At 38.8% G+C, this 18394-nt stretch overlaps 2 protein-coding genes across 6 annotated transcripts in view; one reads left to right on the top strand and one right to left on the bottom strand.

The window, feature by feature from the left end:
- llgl1 (LLGL scribble cell polarity complex component 1) overlaps nucleotides 1-9273 on the top strand; it is a 43611-nt gene extending 34338 nt beyond the window's left edge. Inside the window, exons 15-23 of one of the 2 annotated variants that reach the window (XM_079823833.1) lie at nucleotides 215-368; nucleotides 505-646; nucleotides 3768-4051; nucleotides 4140-4404; nucleotides 4494-4608; nucleotides 5123-5196; nucleotides 5492-5615; nucleotides 5694-5795; nucleotides 7680-9273. In XM_079823833.1, coding sequence (XP_079679959.1) covers nucleotides 215-368; nucleotides 505-646; nucleotides 3768-4051; nucleotides 4140-4404; nucleotides 4494-4608; nucleotides 5123-5196; nucleotides 5492-5615; nucleotides 5694-5772 — 1237 coding nt within the window. In that variant the 3' untranslated portion in view covers nucleotides 5773-5795; nucleotides 7680-9273. Of the gene's footprint in view, nucleotides 1-214; nucleotides 369-504; nucleotides 647-3767; nucleotides 4052-4139; nucleotides 4405-4493; nucleotides 4609-5119; nucleotides 5197-5491; nucleotides 5616-5693; nucleotides 5796-7679 lie in introns of both variants that reach the window. The other variant, XM_079823832.1, reaches the window with a different exon arrangement.
- ccdc97 (coiled-coil domain containing 97) lies at nucleotides 9268-17914 on the bottom strand. Of its 4 annotated transcripts, none has more exons than XM_079823870.1 (7): nucleotides 17809-17914; nucleotides 17563-17729; nucleotides 16418-16576; nucleotides 16003-16330; nucleotides 10312-10551; nucleotides 10107-10230; nucleotides 9268-9936 (listed from the first exon to the last, which is right to left on the bottom strand). In XM_079823870.1, the coding sequence occupies exons 2-7, from the start codon at nucleotides 17659-17661 to the stop codon at nucleotides 9819-9821; spliced, it is 1068 nt and encodes a 355-aa protein (XP_079679996.1). In that variant the 5' UTR covers nucleotides 17662-17729; nucleotides 17809-17914; the 3' UTR covers nucleotides 9268-9818. The 4 variants fall into 4 exon arrangements, with proteins under 4 accessions (XP_079679996.1, XP_079679998.1, XP_079679995.1 ...); XM_079823872.1 differs by having other exon boundaries at nucleotides 16418-16573; XM_079823869.1 differs by having other exon boundaries at nucleotides 17563-17914.
- Nucleotides 17915-18394: the final 480 nt, after the last annotated feature.

The following is an 18394-nucleotide window of genomic DNA, read 5'->3' as shown; positions in this document are numbered from 1 at the left end:
TATTATATTTTATTTTTTTAAATGTTGTTAAAGTAACAGTAATTGATTATCCATTGAATTACCTAATTAATGCATTGCATTGGGTATGCAATTAAACCCAAATCTAAATAGGCATTTCCTTCAGCAGTTACAGCAGAATAACCTCGTAGGATATTAATAAAGATCTGACTTTTGTATGAATGGAGTTTGCTTCAAAGGAAGGTTCTTTCCATAGGTGCACCCTACACCCCAACGACTCTCTGGCTATGGAGGGCCCGCTTTCTCGAGTCAAGTCTCTGAAGAAATCCCTGCGCCAGTCCTTCAGAAGAATCCGGAAGAGCAGAGTCTCAGGAAAGAAACGTGTCGTTGTTAATAGTCCCATCAGTAAAGTGAGTGTCTGGAAATCACCCAAACGTGCATCACCATCTCACAGGTTTTCGTGATACAGGGAATGAGGCCATTGTTTGAGTCTGCTGACCTGTTGATTATTAGTTTCCTTTAAGATGCTCTTCTTGTTTTCGTCAGGTGCATGAGGCTAACGCCCAATTGGCAGAGCACGATGCTGAGGTGACGCCGGTGCAAAGACGGATTGAGCCCCGTTCTGCAGACGACTCGCTGTCTGGAGTGGTGCGCTGCCTCTGCTTCGCTGACACGTTCCTCAGAGATGGTGAGAATTGTGAGAAAAAGGGTGGCATAACTTTAATGGGCTTTTTTTTTTTGTTAGCTTTTTGTTTCACACTTTATATTAGGTGGCCTTAACTACTACTTAACTACTACTACATTTAAAGTACTTGCATTTAATCAACATTTGTAGTTACACTGTACTAATACTCCTATAATCATAACACTAAACCTTACCATACCTCAAACTCATTAGCTGTAAATGTACACATTTTTCAGAACAACACGTAGCTAAGTGCACCTAACTAGTTATGGCACCTAATGTAAAGTATGACTTTTTTTGTGTGTTTGTGTGTAACCGAATTCGACATTAAGATTCCATACTACACTACATTGCCAAAAGTATTTGGACACCCCTCCAAAATCATGGAAGTGATCGGAACACCTGAATTCAATGGCCACAGGTGTATAAAATCAAGCACCTAGGCATGCAGACGCTTCTACAAACATTTGTGAAAGAATGGGTTGCTCTCTGGAGCTCAGTGAATTCAAGCGTGGTACTGTGATTGTGCAATAAATCCATTTGTGAAATTTCCTCACTGACGGCAACATACTAAATATTCCACGGTCAACTGTTAGTGGTATTATAACAAAGTGGAAGCAATTGGGAACAACAGCAACTCAGCCACGAAGTGGTTGACCATGTAAAATCACAGAGCGGGGTCAGTGCATGCTGAGGCGCACAGTGCGCAGAAGTCGGCAACTTTCTGCAGAGTCAATAGCTACAGACCTCCAAACATCATTTGGCCTTCAGATTAGCTCAAGAACAGTGCGTAGAGAGCTTCATGGAATGGGTTTCCATGGCCGAGCAGCTGCATCCAAGCTTTACATCACCAAGTGCAATAAAAAAGCGTTGGATGCAGTGATGTAAAGCCACTGGACTCTAGAGCATTGGAGACGTGTTCTCTGGAGCGATGAATCGCAATCCGATGGAAGAGTCTGGGTTTTGCGGTTGCCAGGAGAACGTTACTTGCCTGACTGCATTGTGCCAAGTGTAAAGTTTGGTGGAGGGGGGATTGTGGTGTGGGGTTGTTTTTCAGGGGTTGGGCTTGGCCCCTTAGTTCCAGTGAAAGGAACTCTTAATGCTTCAGTATACCAAGACATGTTGGACAATTTCATGCTCCCAACTTTGTGGGAACAGTTTGGGGATGGCCCCTTCCTGTTCCAACATCAGCACCAGTGCACAAAGCAAGGTCCATAAAGACATTGAGTGAGTTTGGTGTGGAGGAACTTGACTGGCCTTCACAGAGGCCTTCTTGACCTGCATCAGTGCCTGACCTCACGAATAATGGTCAAATTCCCATTAACACACTCCTAAATCTTGTGGAAAGCTTTCCCAGAAGAGTTGAAGCTGTTATAGCTGCAAAACGTTCTATTCATTCTATAAATTGAATCCAAATGGGATTTTAAAATATTGCAAAAATACTGAACATATTAAGATTGAGATTATTTGATTTTATTCTTATTGAATTATTGAATCTAGTCACAGCCCTAGTTTGACTTAACAGATGGATAAATCAGGCATGGACAACTGATCATGTTACCATTTTAAGCCAAAATATCATACCAGAATAAGCTATTTTTCTGACGAGTATAGAGAGAAGGAATGTCATTTTACTTTTACTTATTTACTTGCTTATTTATTTAATTATATAAAAAAATGTGTCTGTCCTATGTGAAATATGTAGGCTGATGTGTATATTGTTGTCTAACCTGATCAAGGCTGTTACACACTCACCCGCGTTTGTGTGGTGTTGAAGTAATTTATGCTTTTACTCCATATTATGACATCTGGGTCACAAGCATGAGGCAGCCTCATTTCTCTCGTCTACAAAATATATGACCTCTTAACTCAGAACAGTCTCTTGCACAATAGTGATCAGATCATGTTTTGGGAGAGCTTAATTTTCCATGAGGGAGTTCTGAACTAAGTATTATTGTTTATTAGTGCAATATATTAAAATGTTTTACAATAATGGGGGCAATAACTTTGTTTTTGTACTGTGCAGTTATGGGTGTGAGTGGTTTATGTTGTTGGAACATTATAATAGGTCAAGTCAGGTTACTATTGTCTGAAACAGCTGTGCTGACTGAATAGGGAAAACTAAAAAATGCGTTCACACAACTCATTGAACTGAGAAATGCTGCTTTAGGCCACCAAATCAGGTCATGGAGCCAATTTATGTGTGCAAATGATTCTTCATGCTCCCTCCCAACCAGTCTTTCACAATGTGAACCTGATGCATCTTGACATTGTCATCCTGGAATATGGCCATTATGTGTCTTCCTACATGGTTGTTTAACTCTTTTCCCACCAGCATTTAAAAAATTAAAAAATATATGCATTCTTTTTTTTTTATCAACACTTGAATATGGGCAAGTTTCGTTTAAGAAAAAAAAGCAACATTTTGAGCAAAAAGCGGAGAAAAATCGCATTTTGGTCAAAGACGATGAGAGAACGATGATCAAAACATAGATTGAGTAGATCATCAACAGTCCGAATGCTTGCACAGTCCTATAGTTCATCCTGGGTCGACATTTCATTCAGTAACATTAGGTAGTTTTGATTAATATGCCATTTAATGTTGTTCACGTTATTTTACATATGCATATGTATTCATTTGATATCGCTTGTTTCTGCAATGTCTTCGCCAGTGTTTTGATAAGAAGATCCAGTACTCTTTCAGAAGATGCAAATTAGCGTCCCCTACCGTATAACAGTGAAAATACGGAAAGCCGTGAAAACCCGTCTTTGGTAGGAAAACGCTCAAGAGAACTTGTCAATGGTGGGGAAAGAGTTAAGAAACTCCATCAATTAGGGCTAGAAGCCAAACGTATAACATGCTAGAAACATAATAATCACTGCAATAATGATCCAATCATAGGCTCTTAAGCATTTGCCTATTTATATGTTCATGCTTATTCTTTTCAGCTTGCTCTTGCCATTTATTAAGCTCTTTCAGTTCAAATCTAGGGAATTTGGCATCAAAGCATGCTTGCATTTTGTAAATGAGACTCCAGGCTCTTAAGACATGGAAAAGAATCTGTTCAATTCGTCATGCTATAGGCCACCAGGTTGACAGCATCATCTGTCCTCCGTTTCTCAGGAACGCATCATGGTCCTACAATGTGGGCCGGCACAAACTCTGGCTCCGTGTACGCATACGCTCTGGACGTGCCCTCGCAGGAGAAGTTCTCAGAGCAGAGTGTGGAGGCCCTGCTGGGGAAGGAGATCCAGCTCATGCACAGAGCTCCAGTGGTGTCCATCGCTGTGCTGGATGGCCGAGGGACCCCTCTGCCAGAGCCGTATGAAGTCTCCAGAGATCTGGCCAAAGCTCCAGACATGCAGGGCAGCCACTCGGTTCTCATTGCTTCTGAGGAGCAGTTTAAGGTTGGGATATTTGCAACTAAATCTACCATTTAACTGGGTCGTAAAAAGCTAAACTGGAAGTGAATTATCTATCTTCTGCTTTGTGTAGGTTTTCACGCTGCCTAAAGTAAGCGCAAAAACCAAGTTCAAGTTGACCGCCCATGAGGGCTGTCGAGTACGGAAGGTGGCGCTGTCGAACTTCACCAGCGTGAGCTCTGAAGAGTACTCTGAGAACGCTCTAGTGTGCCTTACCAATCTGGGTGACATGCACGTGTTCAGTGTGCCAGCGCTGAGACCGCAAGTACGCTACGACTGCATTCGCAAAGAAGACATCAGTGGCATTGCTTCCTGCGTGTTCACAAAGACTGGACAAGGTTAGCAGTTCATTCTCAAACTGCACTGTGAATCATTTCTAGCTCCAGGCCTTTCCACTTGGTAACTAAATTGCCTTAAATGTTATTAGGATTCTACCTGATTTCGCCCTCGGAGTACGAGCGATTCTCGCTGTCAGCTCGTGTGATCACAGAGCCGCTGTGCCGAGTGGATGTGGAGCGACCGCACGATCTCTCTGCACACAGGTGAGTAACACCGATTTCATTAATGATGGTGTCCCAACCAGGAGCAAGACATCTGCCTGTTAACTCTGAATGCCCAACTCCTGGGTGTCAGTCACAGCCAATTAGAAGATACTTGTTCCAGATGAGATTTTCAGCAAACATCCTGTGGGTGAAATGTATTACAGTTGTATTTAATAGAATGATTTCTGAAGGATCATGTGACACTGAAGACTGGGGTAATGATGGTGAAAATTCAGCTTTGCCATCACAGAAACAAATTACATTTTATAATAGATTATAATTATTTTAAATTGTAGTAATATTTTTGAGTTTTACATTTTTTCTGTATTTTTGGAAAAGACTTCTTTTAAAAACATAAACTGTTACTGACCCCAAACCTTTGAACAGTAGTGTTACAGAGATGGGTTATTTTTGGTGGATGATCTTGCTGAAGAAATCAGTCATGTCTCCGACATTAAGAGAATACGTCAGCATTTTCAGCACATTTCAATCTTTTTTTTTTTTTTTTTAGCAGTTCCAGCACAACGCTCCCACCACAGGCTAATGGAACACACAAGACACAAGAGAGCAAGTCTGTTGAAACCGAAGGTAACGATTCTCTACTCAAGTCTTGACAAGATGGAAAATATATGTCATTCTTCACCCAACTAGCATTTGTGCGGTTTTGTTTTACTGGAAATTAGAATTTTTATGACTGAGGTCTAATTTATGTACTTGATTTTGAATGTCTCGTACAGCAGTTAATTTTTCTCAGACTATGATCTCACCCGCTTTGTTACGATACAAATCACGCTTTCAAGAACATGTTGTATTTCATGAAATAAAATGATTTCATTGCTTAGGCTGAAAAAGCATAAAATAAGAGATGTGGTCTTTCTCTCAGGTCTGTTGGAGGAAATGAGGAGCGCTTTGTCCTCGCCCGTCCTGGATTCTCCCAACAGCAGTGCTGACATCACTCTGGACACCACTGGCGATCTCACCGTTGAGGACGTCAAAGACTTCTTAATGTGAGCGCCCTTTACTTGTCTGTTCTGGTGTATTAGTCGTGTGTATTTTGGGTTCCCCTCAATGCTTTGCTTCTTTAGGACTGTGGATGAAGCTGAGAATAACTTCAGGAACATCACAGAAGAGGATGGGAGGCCTCCTGGAATTCTCATCAACTGAGGCGAGCCGACAGACAGCTGGAGGTGAGGAACGTTTAAAGCTTAAGCAGGCTTGTGGGCGGTACGCTGTGGTCTGTGAAGAGTAGACAGGAACTTTGTTATTGGATGCAGAAGGGAGGTGTGTCTGACTAAGGACATGGGCCCCACTGAGCCTTGCAGTTATTGTGCAGATCTGTGCTAGACATTTTTCTCAAGACATCTTTTTTTCAAGAACACTTACAAGAAAATACCAAAAAATGGCATTGAAAAAAGAAAAACCAACAAAATCTGTGAGTTACAGTAAGCAACATTAACATAAACTACGAAGATAACATTTCAAGGGAAAACACAACACAAATAGATATTCATACAAAAACATGCAGACAAAATCCCAGTAAATAGGTGCTTTCCTTATGTATCTGTTTTAAAAATGTATTCATAATATTTAAGAAATATTAAGGTTTTTAGTAGCATAGCATAAAATGTGTGCTGCATCTTTTTTTTTGCTAAGAGGCAACAATTTGTCTCGGATGAAGTCTGATATGAATCAGTGTTTTATAAAAAATAAATCATCAGAGGGTTTAAATGGTTCTTATGAACCGTTTTTTTTTTTGCTTATGATTTAGTTCAGAAATTCTGATATTCATTATATATGTATGTATACTGGTCAAAGTTTGGAACATTACTATTTTTAATGTTTTTGAAAGAAGTCTCTTATGCTCATCAAACGGTAATATTGTGAAATATTACAATTTAAAAAGATTTTCTATTTTAAATATACTTTAAAATATAATGTATGTCTGTGATGTCACCGCTGAATTTTCAGCATCATTACTGTAATCTTCAGTGTCACATGATCTGATAATGAATCATATCCGAATGATTTCTGGAAATGTTGGAAACAATTTGTTTGGGACCCGGTGATGCTGTTCTTTTCAAATTGTTATTCATCAATGAATCCTGAAAAAAAGTATTTATTCAAAATTTCTAGAGAATTATATTGTTAGAAAAGATGTATATCATTTTAACACATCCATGCTGAACTAAAGTATTAATTTCTTTAAAAAAAAGAAAGAAAACAAAACATTACTGATCCCAAACTTTTGAACAGTAGTGTATATTGTTACAAAATATATATATATATATTTTTTAATAAATGCTGTTCTTTTAAAAAGTTTGTTCATCAAAGAATCCTGAAAAAAGTATCATAGTTGTGCTGTTTAATATTTTTTTTATAACCTGTTTCCAACATTTGATAATAAATCATCATAGTAGAATGATTTCTGAAGGATCATGTCACACTGAAGACTGGAGTAATGATAATGTTTTAAAGGAGAGTAAAATGGGAAAAATACAATTTAAAATAATGGTTTTGATCTTCTTTCAAAAACTTAGTGATTCCAAACTTTTGACTGGTGCTGTATACTACTATGATGGTAGAAGATAAAGACACAAAATGCCTGGAATCATCAAGGTTTTGTCTATTTTATTGTCAGATCACCACCATGTCCCAAGCTTTGTGACATGCTAGATGCTACAATAGTTTCCAGTTTGCTAATGACCTCAGTCCTTTTATGCTTTACCTTTTAATCCCTCTCCTTGTCTAGTAAGTACATATGCAGAGCTTCACTAAATGCACTTTGCGATTCCTGCAAGCTGGCACTCAGCAAAGGAGGATGAGAGAGGCAGAATCCCTACTAAGCCGAATACATTATTGTCTGAACTGTTAATGAACAGAAAATTAAGAACAGACTACGTTTTCCAGCGCGTTCCTTTAGCCATAACCATTTTACATTTGTTTATTGTTCCTCTTTGCCTCCTTGTGGCCATGTTTGGTAGTGCAGAATGGTTTGAGTGAACGTAAGATCAATCGGTGTGTTTGTATGATTGCATCCATATTTAAGCCTTAATGAAGATGTTCCTTTTCAGGAGCAGTTATGGGTGAAAACTCATCAGCTGAGCTCATTACTTCTAATTGGATCTTGACAGAGCGGTTTGTGACTCCGGAAGTTGCATCAAACATTGTTCATCAAGTTTTTACAATGGGAATGTTGCACTTTTTCCCCCCTGTGCCAAAAGACTGAATGATTCGTTCTATTATCTTCTCCTTCACCTTTCCTCCAGTTTTTCTTTTCTTTTTTCTCCCCACAACCATTGGTTCCTTTGAGAGGGCATAAAATGGTACATTTGAGAGGTGACTTTTAAAGGGATCAGGCAATAAAACAGCCAAGATGTATTGCACAATGTCTGTATGCCGGTAGGGGGGCTGCTTGCACTAACCCCAGTAGTTTTTCTTCTTCGTTTGTCTTTCAACATTCCTCTTTTCTTACGTCACCTCTCTTCTCACGGTGTGCCATTAATTAGCTTATGCTTAATCAAGTCGAAATCGTTTATATTTTGCCTCATCAGTTGATTTCCTAGAATACATGGCTGCTACAGTAAATTTCACGAATCTTAACGGTATTTTAGGGCAAACAACTGCTCCATGTAGGATATATGTTTATCGTGGCACAACAGAAAATAACCATTAAAGCATGACTAAGGCAAAACTCATTTAGAAGCTAAAACCTATTAAGTGCCCTGCTCATTTACAAAGGAGAAAGGTATGAACTGTTTACTTTTTCTTTCCTCCTGAGACAGCCTTTTTAACTATATCTATGATACTGTGATGGTTTCTGACCACAAATCTATTGAAAAGTTCAAGTTATGGACCCTGTGGGTTTGATAGAGATATTTGTCATTTCACTCAGTCGTCTTTATTTTTTATTTTTTTTAAATAATGTCCCTAAACCACTTGCCATTGTAAGTAATTCAGGCAGTTAACTGTGAAGTGTGTAATTTGAAGGAACATGGTGTGTATGTAACCTTTCAGTATTCTCCTCAGTAATTCTAACTAGCTAGTTTTTTGCAACAGTATTAACACAATATGAAGGAGCTAATGACTTTTTCTATTTACACAGTATTCTTTAGAATAATTTTATATGGCTTATAAGGGTTGGTATTTTGTATTTTATAGATATTTCACTGGCATTTAGGTAACTAGGCATTTCTAACACTGCATATTGTGGGGCATTTATAGACAGCTGTGTAGTAGAAATTACTACTATAGGTGTTAGTGTAGCTAATAGAGGGAAAGAAAGTGTTGCACAGACACATTTGGATGCTCCGACCAGATAATGCAGATGTTAGTCGGTGCGCTTTTAGAAGTATGACCTTTTAAAGTGAAAGGCTCTAGTTACATTTGTAAAACTGCACATAAACAATTTGCTTGATATTGTCACATTTCTCCATGCATATTCCCAGGTTTTTGTTTTGCTCCGTTACATGTCCAAGGGCCCTCACTAATTGTAGTTGTTTAATTTTTGTTTGTATATTTTTGCCTTGCATAACCTTTACTTTCCATCCAACACCCTATCCTGTGAACATGTATTTAATTTTTATTTTTCTTGTGTAGAATTTTAATTTGAGATATTGCAATGCTATTGAAATCTTGAATGTTAATAAAGTATTTACTCCATATTTCATGGAATTGTCAGTGTGGTTTGTACTTATATTGTAATAAAAACCAAATGCCATATTTCATAGATGAGGGCCCTGCAATGAGAAGTGGTACTTTACAGCCTTTGAGGTTAATGCATTTAAATGCCTAAAATATACTTTAATGTATCTTTTAAGATATGGAGCCTCATTTATAAAATGTTGCATAGAAATTTCTCAAATGTGCGTAGGCCTATGTGTGATTCAGAGGGGGGAAATGTACACACACAAAAACGTGTCTACACCTTTATAAAGTGCAAATGATCTCGAGCAGCTGAATGGTTTGACCTCCGCTTTGTAAATTAATGTAATTAACATAAAAGAGCACCAAATGCTTTGCTTGAGAATGCCTAAGGTTTCCAAATACCTGCAGTTCTCCGACTCTCTACCACAAGGACTTTTTTTTTTTAATGTAACAATTCTTCAAATGTGCCCAACGAAACCTTGAAAAATAGTACTCTTTTATTAAAGACAATAAGTGCTTATAATCACATTTAACCAACAAACAAGAGAAATTCTGAACATGAAGGACTATTGCATCATATCCTCCTCCTCTTCTTCCTCATCATCGTCATCATCAAAGTAGCGCTCCTCTGCATCATGGTTTATGATATCCAGGTTATCATAATCTGGATTCTCATCCACTTCACTGCAATGGAAATACCAATGTTATTTAAGATGCGATTGTATAAGAGCTAAAATATGAGCGATTAAATTGCATTTATTAACAACTAATTTAGAAGGGAAAGACACTTATGCTCCGTTTAATATTGAATTGGACATAGTAAAACTGGAGAATGAGTAATAATATGATTTAACCTGTAGTTGAAGTCATCTTTGCCATCCAAGAAGCGCTGATGCATTTGACTCAGGAACTCCTCCCTCAGCATGGATTTCTCTTCTGCAGTTGGCTCCCACTCTGCCTGTCTGGGCTCCTCACATTCTAACACACACACACACACACTCATTTATCCATGAAACCGATTAAATGGAATTAAAGTTATGACTCGGTGAGATCTCATACCTTCCTCATCAGACTCCTCCACTGCACACTGCTCTCTCTCCTGCTCCTCCTCAAGGCGGTTCTGGATGAGTTTCTCCTGGTAGGAGTTCATAAGCAGGTCAGTGAGTCCCCCTGGGCCGTTCCTCATGGCCTCCTCTGAGCGCTGCAGGATCTCCTCTTCATTGAGATACTGTCCAATGTACTGCTCGTACAGCAGTGGATCTCGCACACGCATCTGCTCCTCGCTGAAGTACTGGCCCTCTGCCGAGACAACGTTATCAACAAAGCATGCTAATTCTTGTCAAAAGAATATTTTCAGCAAGTTCACAAAGTGCTAGAGGGATTATTATATAGATCTGTCTTGCTCTTTTAAATTGAAAAGGTTTTTGTTTTGTAGATATTACTACTTTCACTTAGAAATGATGCATTAAATTGATCAAGTGACAGTGACATTTATGTTATGAAAGATTTCGATTTCAAATGCTGTTCTTTTGAACTTTCTACTCATCAAACAATCCTGAATCCGCAACAGAAAAATGCTGAACAGTTCCTTCATGACCTCAAGGCTAGATGAGTTTAGCTCCCCAATACTTAAACAAGCTCTTAACGCATTAAAATCCTTCACGTCTATGACAAACTCAAAACTCTGGCCAGTTGATAAAACCTAGAATATCAAAATCCACTGCAGGCGGTAGATTATTTTCCTATTTAGCACAAACTCAAGAGCAGTCTTCCTAGCCTTGTTCGGGAAGCAGACACACTGTCAGTTAAAGTCTAGACTAAAAACGCATCTCTTTACTATAGCATACACAGAACATTATCAATGTCTATTATTCAAATCAGTTAATTGATTGTTAGACTGCATTAACTAGGTCAGCCGGAACCGGGAACACTTCCCATAACACCTGATGTACTCGTTACATCATAAGAAGAATGGCATCTACACTAATAGTAGTCTCTCTGTTTATTCCAAGGTTTACAGTAGTCTCCCGGATCCAGGCCATATTAGATTAGATTCAAGTTTATTGTCATTACACATGTACAAGTACAATGCAACGAAATGTGTTTGGTGCAAGACTCCGAGCCGCAGCTATTTAAAGCGCCAGATCAAGTGGTGGACCTGCGCCTAGACACGACCACAATGCAGCCCTGAAGTCTCAACTAGACTCTCCCTTTTGAAGGCCTCCTTCACTTCACTTTCCCTCTGTACAGATGAAAACGTTATCAAAATGATCAGAAACGACTTTTTTTTTTAAAGAGCACCTATCATGGAATTTTGAAATTTACCTTTCATGTAGTGTGTAACATAGATCTAAGTGAACAAAAACATCCTGTGATAGCTTGAAATATGACAGTGCACCGTATATATAGTTATTTTCTTTCAAAAGTAAGAGTCGACTCGGAGTCATTTTTAAGAATCGTTAGAAGACCGAAGCTTTTTCTCTGACTAGATGACGTCAACTTGTCAAGTTATTTGAATACGATACGCCCACTTATTGCGCTCCAAGACGCCAGTGAAAACTAGAAAACATCATGGCGACGAGACGCTGTGTTCTGAAGTGCCACTCAAAAGCAAACTTCTTTCATCTGCCCAAGGATGAGCATTTGAAGACTAAGTGGCTTGAAGACAAACCATACATCGTCGCGATTGTGTGTTTATTAGTCGTCAAATGTATGTTTCGCGATCTCAGGAAGCTTTTATTATGGACTTTTATTATGGCACATGGTTCTTCTTCGTCTGTCTGTACCATACATGGACTACATGTGCACAGAGCGCCCTCCGGCTGCCAGTATGAATTGAAAACAACACATAAGAGACTCAATCGCTCATGATTAGGCTATAACTGCCCATTTTGAGGAAGTATTGAATAAAAAAATACTCCTCTGTTTAGAAATTTGACACAGACATATGAGAATCTATCAATATGTCTCCTCATCTGCACACTTTTGAACTAAAAGCCCTGAGGGATGTTGATTTGTCGCGAGTCTTCGTGAGGAGAATAGAGGAGTTTTTTTATGAATGAGATCAGCTGAGGCTCATATTACAATCAAACAGTACCGACGCGGTTTTCATATTCATAACTCCTGACACATATTAACAAATTACTGTCACTATAAGACTTTGATGGGCGTTCCGTTTCCGAAAATATCTGCACAGACTAAACCAATCACAACTGACTGGGTCATCGGACCAATCACCGCAGATTAGCGTCACGTAAAGGCGGGGTTTTGAAAAGTGAATTACTAAAGGAATCATTTGAGAATCGCTGTCAAAACAGGTAAAAATAAATGCATATTATAAGAAAACTAAAGTCTTTTTTGTCATTGCATGCATGCAAAACTGTTGTTGGGGACTTCTAAAACAATATTTGGAACATTTTAAATGCCATGATAGGTGCTCTTTAATGCATGTCAGACTTTAATTTGGCAGTCATTTTGTAAAGAAAAACTACACGCCTGCGCACATCCGTCCTCAAACATGCTTGCCTATATACTAAACGCATAATTCTTACGTGCATGCCGTCACCGTTCTCACATATTCCCGTTTTTATTTTATTTTTTAAGTTTACACAAAGCAGGTACCATTTCAAAACCTGTTTCAAAGTTTGCGTTCTCTAGCTGCCGGGCACTGTTTCCGTGCGGATGAGCTGCCGGAAAGCATTGAGAGTTTTCCATTTTGGTTAAAAAATGTTGTGGTGTAAGTGGCCCCAAAGTAAATAACTAATGATTTCTTACAACGGAAATGAATCAATCTAAAACGTACTTTTTACGACAACTTTTTTCTAGAGCTTCTGTATAGCTAAAACAATCTATCTTCCATTCATTTACTATCATCACTGTAAAGCTGCTTTGAAACAATATTGTAAAAAGGGCTAAATAAATTATATTATAAAGTACTCCAGCGCTGAAAAGATGAATGTGTATTTTAAATTGGGTCATTTATGTAGTAGAAATGCGAAATTATTTTAGAAGTTGGTGCCTTCTAGACTGAGAAAAGCCAGAAAATGTATTTTTGGCTCATTGATGAAAGACAACAACTCCCAGAATGCACTTGCTTCACTGCCCTATGAGGTCACTCCCAAGCCACGCCTACCGGTTACATCACTTGCCCACCGTGGCTCCACCCCACCATCGTTTTGATTTGTATAGTAATAAAATCATTTAGAGAAAATTATTTAAATCTGTTAAGAACAGACACTACAATTAAAAACTGAACATGTCGGCTCAACACAGCATGAGCCGTATGAGTGTCGCAGCACAAACGCAGCAGGAGTCAGATTTCATTCATCAGAGAGTGAGGAGATGAAAGACCTGGGGCCTCATTTATAAACGTTGCGTACGCACAAAAGAAGGCGTACGCCGCTCTCTACGCAATAATTGGTATTTATAAAAAGCAAACTTGACGGGAAAATGTGCGGTCCTTCACGCAAGCTCTGACCCAGGCGTACGCACAAAAACGGGTGAAATGAGAAATGGCGACACCGTCGGCAGATGGAAGAAACACGTGAAAGTGTGTGAAACTGTAGAACGTTGTGTAAAAGAAATGGCAATACTGCCTCTCATAAATAACTTGAAGACTTCACAAAGCAAGTATTACAATTAACAGCCTACACGAACACCCGTTTGATCGATCTGCAGTGTAAAACAAACAAAATCAAACGAAAATTGCAACAGAAATGCAACAAAAAAAAAGAAAAAAGTGAAATATGTTCTGCAACAATATTGGCATGTTATGCAATTCATCCTCATAAATAATATGGTAAACAGAACGAAATAATGTACAAAACTGATATTCTCGTCAATGTGTCCGTCTGGCGGAGCAGATATAGATAGATGCAATTAGATAGACAGATAGATAGATAGATTTATTAATTTTCCGCTGGGGAAAGTTGTTTTCATAGTAAAAAAATTTTCATCAGCTAGGGAATCATGGTATTCATGCAAATGCCTTTAGTTTGTTTTATTTTCGATAAAATAACATATGACGTATGTCTCAACCATTCAGAAAGCTGCAAGAAATTACATTTGCACTGAACTATTTCCCATTTCCACGTAGATAATAGGGACTGGGATAAATGGGATTCCCCAATAATTGCCGGCAGTCTCTCATCAAGAGGGGTCCGCTCCGGTGTCCCCTTTCCCCACCCGTGGCAGACACACTCTGGCGATGGAGCGTTAGACGCTTTTTTGCCTCGACTTTGATGTCCGACCATTTCTCTTTTTTTTTTTCGGCCACGGTCCGAGGTTGTGAGGCTACAGCATTTACGGCGTCTGCAACCTTTTGCCATTCAAGTGCCTTTTTGGCATTATAATGCCCACACTGTGCCCTCCAAAAAATATTTTTCTCCTCTTTTCCACCTCGCCAACGATAATTTCTACTTCACATTGAGTGAAGTTACGTTTTTTTTTATTTCCTCTCTGTATTTGCCATGATTTCGCAAATTATGAATAATAACTTGTGGGCGTTTCACGGACTATTTATGGGCAACTATGGGCGTGACATGAAGCCGCAAAAGCTGCGCTACATTTAGAATGGATTGTGATTTATTAAGGGAAAACTGCGTAGGATGTGCGTGCGCACGGTTTTATAAATCCGAATATTTCTGTGCGTACGCACATCCTATGTTTCATCCGTACGCCACTTCTGACGCAAATCCTACGCAAAGTTTTATAAATGAGGCCCCAGATGATTGCGGAAGATTTGGTTTCAAAGCGAAATGTGCCAATTTAAGTGAGTTTGTCATTGTACCGTTTTGTTGTTGTGTTTTCATGAACCCACAGTTCAAGCAACCCGCCCTGAATTGGCGCTAATTTTAAACCGAAATATTTTAAGCACGACCATTCGAATATACTACCGGGTTTATACTGATACAAAGCTTAATGCTAAATCGCTGAAGTAACCCTTTAAGGTGACTTGACTTGTCAAAAATATTCAGCCGCAAATGAGCACATTATTATGATTTCTGAAGAATCATGTGACACTGAAGATAATGATCTAGTAATGATCCTGAAAATTCAGCTTTGACATCACATTTTAAAATGTATTAAAATAGAAAAGATTAATGAATTATTCAACATTTCTCTTGCGTCATTCACCATCTTGAGTTTTTACTTGTTGCAATGAATTATGGGATTGCCTTAGGATTCAAGTGATGCTGCGTTACAATTTGGCCGAAATTAGTCATCTTAATGGCAGTATCCCTAATGCAACCTTCTAGGACTGGGACAATAAATCGAAGCATTGCGATTCGTGGGTAATTTCTGAGATTTTCCGAATGCATCGCGATTCTCTCACATCGATTCTGAGCTTTGTTTTTAACAGCAGATAGCGCTCTAGGCTAGTTTTTAACCGCATGCTCAAATGCTCACAGCTGAGTCTGAGAATTGACTTGCCTCAGATTGCTTTTATGATGCGATATTAATGTAAACAGCCCACTTCAAACTGTTTGAACTTTATGAATGATTATTTTACAGAAGGTTCAAGTGGTGTGTGTAAGGAATTGGAAGCAAGCAGAGCCAATACAGCTGTTTCTAAAGCACACAGTGCCATCTGCTGTTAAAAACTACGCTCAGAATCGATTCGAGAGAGAATCACGATGCATTCGGAAAATTTCAGATTTGATCCAGAATCATTTCTCAATTCGTGATGCACTGATTTATTGTCCCAGCCCTACAGCCTTCAGGAACGCACTTCAAACGACCTGGTCTTACCCTTCTGAAGAACACGAAGAGCTGCGTATCGATGGTTACGGATCCTTGTCCGGTCTGCTTTGCCAGATGCCCGTCTCTGAATCTCCTTGTAGTAATACTGCGCCCTGCAGTCACTGCTCAGGTGTGAGAAAGCGTCCATGTGCTCTGGCTTCAAATGTACCTGATAGCGCTCTAGAAAGACTAAGGGCTTGGATTTGTACTGATCCATTAAAACCCCCTTCTTCTCCTCCAGAGTTAAGTCTGGCTCCCCCAGCTGCTGGCTTTTCACTGGACTCCCACTGGCTGCTATAGCCTCGATCATTACGCTGAGACAGCTGGATGGCTCATCCTGAGAAAAACAAGCAAGAGTCACATCATGTCTAGAATCATGTCTAGAATTATATTAGTTCATGTGCTGAACCAGGTGACATCTCACCAGTAGATTTGGAGAGTAGCTTTGGGGAGGAGTAGTGTTTTGGGCCTCCTTAACATCTGTCTCAGGAGGACATCTTTCTTGAGGAGCAGGTTCATAGCACTTGCCAGATGTATTAGGTTTAGTACATGGCTCAATTTCTCCCCACAATACTGTCTTCTGCTTTAAAGAGCAGCGTCCACAGAGATTCAAGAGGTTAGAATCAGTTTGGGTCATTACAAAATGGCAAGATATCATACAATAATAGCATTTAAGCACATCTTGATGAAAATACTTGAACGAGAAAAGTTAGCATTTTGGCTTCATTGTCACTTTTCTCTATTTTTTATTTAAAATTGTGATGTAATGTAACTACAGAAGTAGCGACAGATTTTTTTTCTTCCATAAGACATAAAAAAGGATGAAAAAAATGGAGGATGGGCACTGCGTCAGAAATCGCATACTCTCTTGAGCAGGTACTTATTTTGTAAGTATTTACTTTGTGACTGCAAAAATGTTCTATATAGTATGAGCGTGTGTAATATGAATGTAATCTGGACATACTACATTCGCCATGTTGAATGTGACCTTACAGTTGTTTGTAAGAAAGGGGCGAAGTTTAAGCAGACTAAATGATTGGAGAAGTCATTATTACATTTTGATTAAACATTCCGAGGTCAACCAAATAAAAGAAAGAAAAAGAAACATGCACGGATAAATTATTCCCAATAAGATAAAAAAAATATGCATTTAGAAAGATGAATTTCGACTTTAAATAATTCTCTAGTTGTGTTCCTAAGTTATGTGTCAAGACTATTATCCAAACCCATCATATTTTCTTTATTTTTAAATAATGAACTATTTTATTTTTAAATGTTGTCTAAATGGAGTGAATTCCTCAAGTGTAAGCAAATGTTTTCCTTTTTACCACACTATCTTGTGTTTTTTTTTTGTCAGTAATGTATTATCTTGAAATATGCACTCTTATTAACTATGGTGAAACATTCAAATATATTAATGTAGCTTGAGGTTGCACAGTGAAACATTATTTGTATGATAGCATGTCAAACCTTACTTTAGAACCAAAATATCAAAAGGCATCTTTTCACAGAAAGAGCCTTGTGCAGATGCCAATGAGCTGAACACATGTATGCCATGACATCTCTCACCTGCCGATCTGGAGAGGCTGTCCATCTCTGGTCTGTCCCGTAGCTCTTCATGTTTTCACCCTCCTTGGGTTTGATACATGGCTCGATTTCTCCCCACATTTCGTCTTCCGTTACCGAGGACAGTTTTAGTGCTAACTGCGGTTGATATAGCACCGAGGAATGTTATTCTGCCAAATAAAGATAATGTAAAATGTAAACAATATCGGCTTTATTTGTAGTAGTAGGATACGTTACAGACACCCGTACCTCATAATGTACTCATTTTACATTAGTCCGTATATGTATTTAAAAGAACAACAACAGCAGCAGCAGCGTACTGCCCATCAGTGTAGCCACACACTATATGTTCCGTGTGGAACATCGCAATTGCAGATTGGTAGTTCCGTTTATTTCAACCGTTGTAAATACGCCACTGTTCAGTAGAGGGTGACATACGCCAACACTCCACTACTGCTTCTGCATTTGACTGGTCAGAAACCTTCAAGCAAGATTTATTAGAGCGACACAGCTTTCTGAATCATCTTTGACCAGAGTCATTATAAAATTAGGCATGTTATTACTGAGAAGTTGTTTATTACCAGCCAGGTAAGTCTTGAATAACCCATACAAAAATGATCACATTAGCTGCCGCCAAAATGCCACAGTGTAGCCTACTAATAAATCTGTGGTAACTTGGTTATATATTCAAAGTAAACAAAGAAAAGAAAAAAGAAATGCCCTCCCAATCTCTACTGCTTTCCCCCCAGCAAATTTCTTAACACGGGTACATTTGTAGGAACATAAAAAGATTCAACAACTGAGATTTTTCACAAACATTTGATGAACAGAAATG

Source organism: Gobio gobio (assembly GCF_949357685.1).
Source record: "Gobio gobio genome assembly, chromosome: 1".
Classification (NCBI taxonomy): domain Eukaryota; kingdom Metazoa; phylum Chordata; class Actinopteri; order Cypriniformes; family Gobionidae; genus Gobio; species Gobio gobio.
The sequence above is the reverse complement of the archived record's forward strand: the minus strand, read 5'-3'. Positions and strand labels throughout refer to the sequence as shown.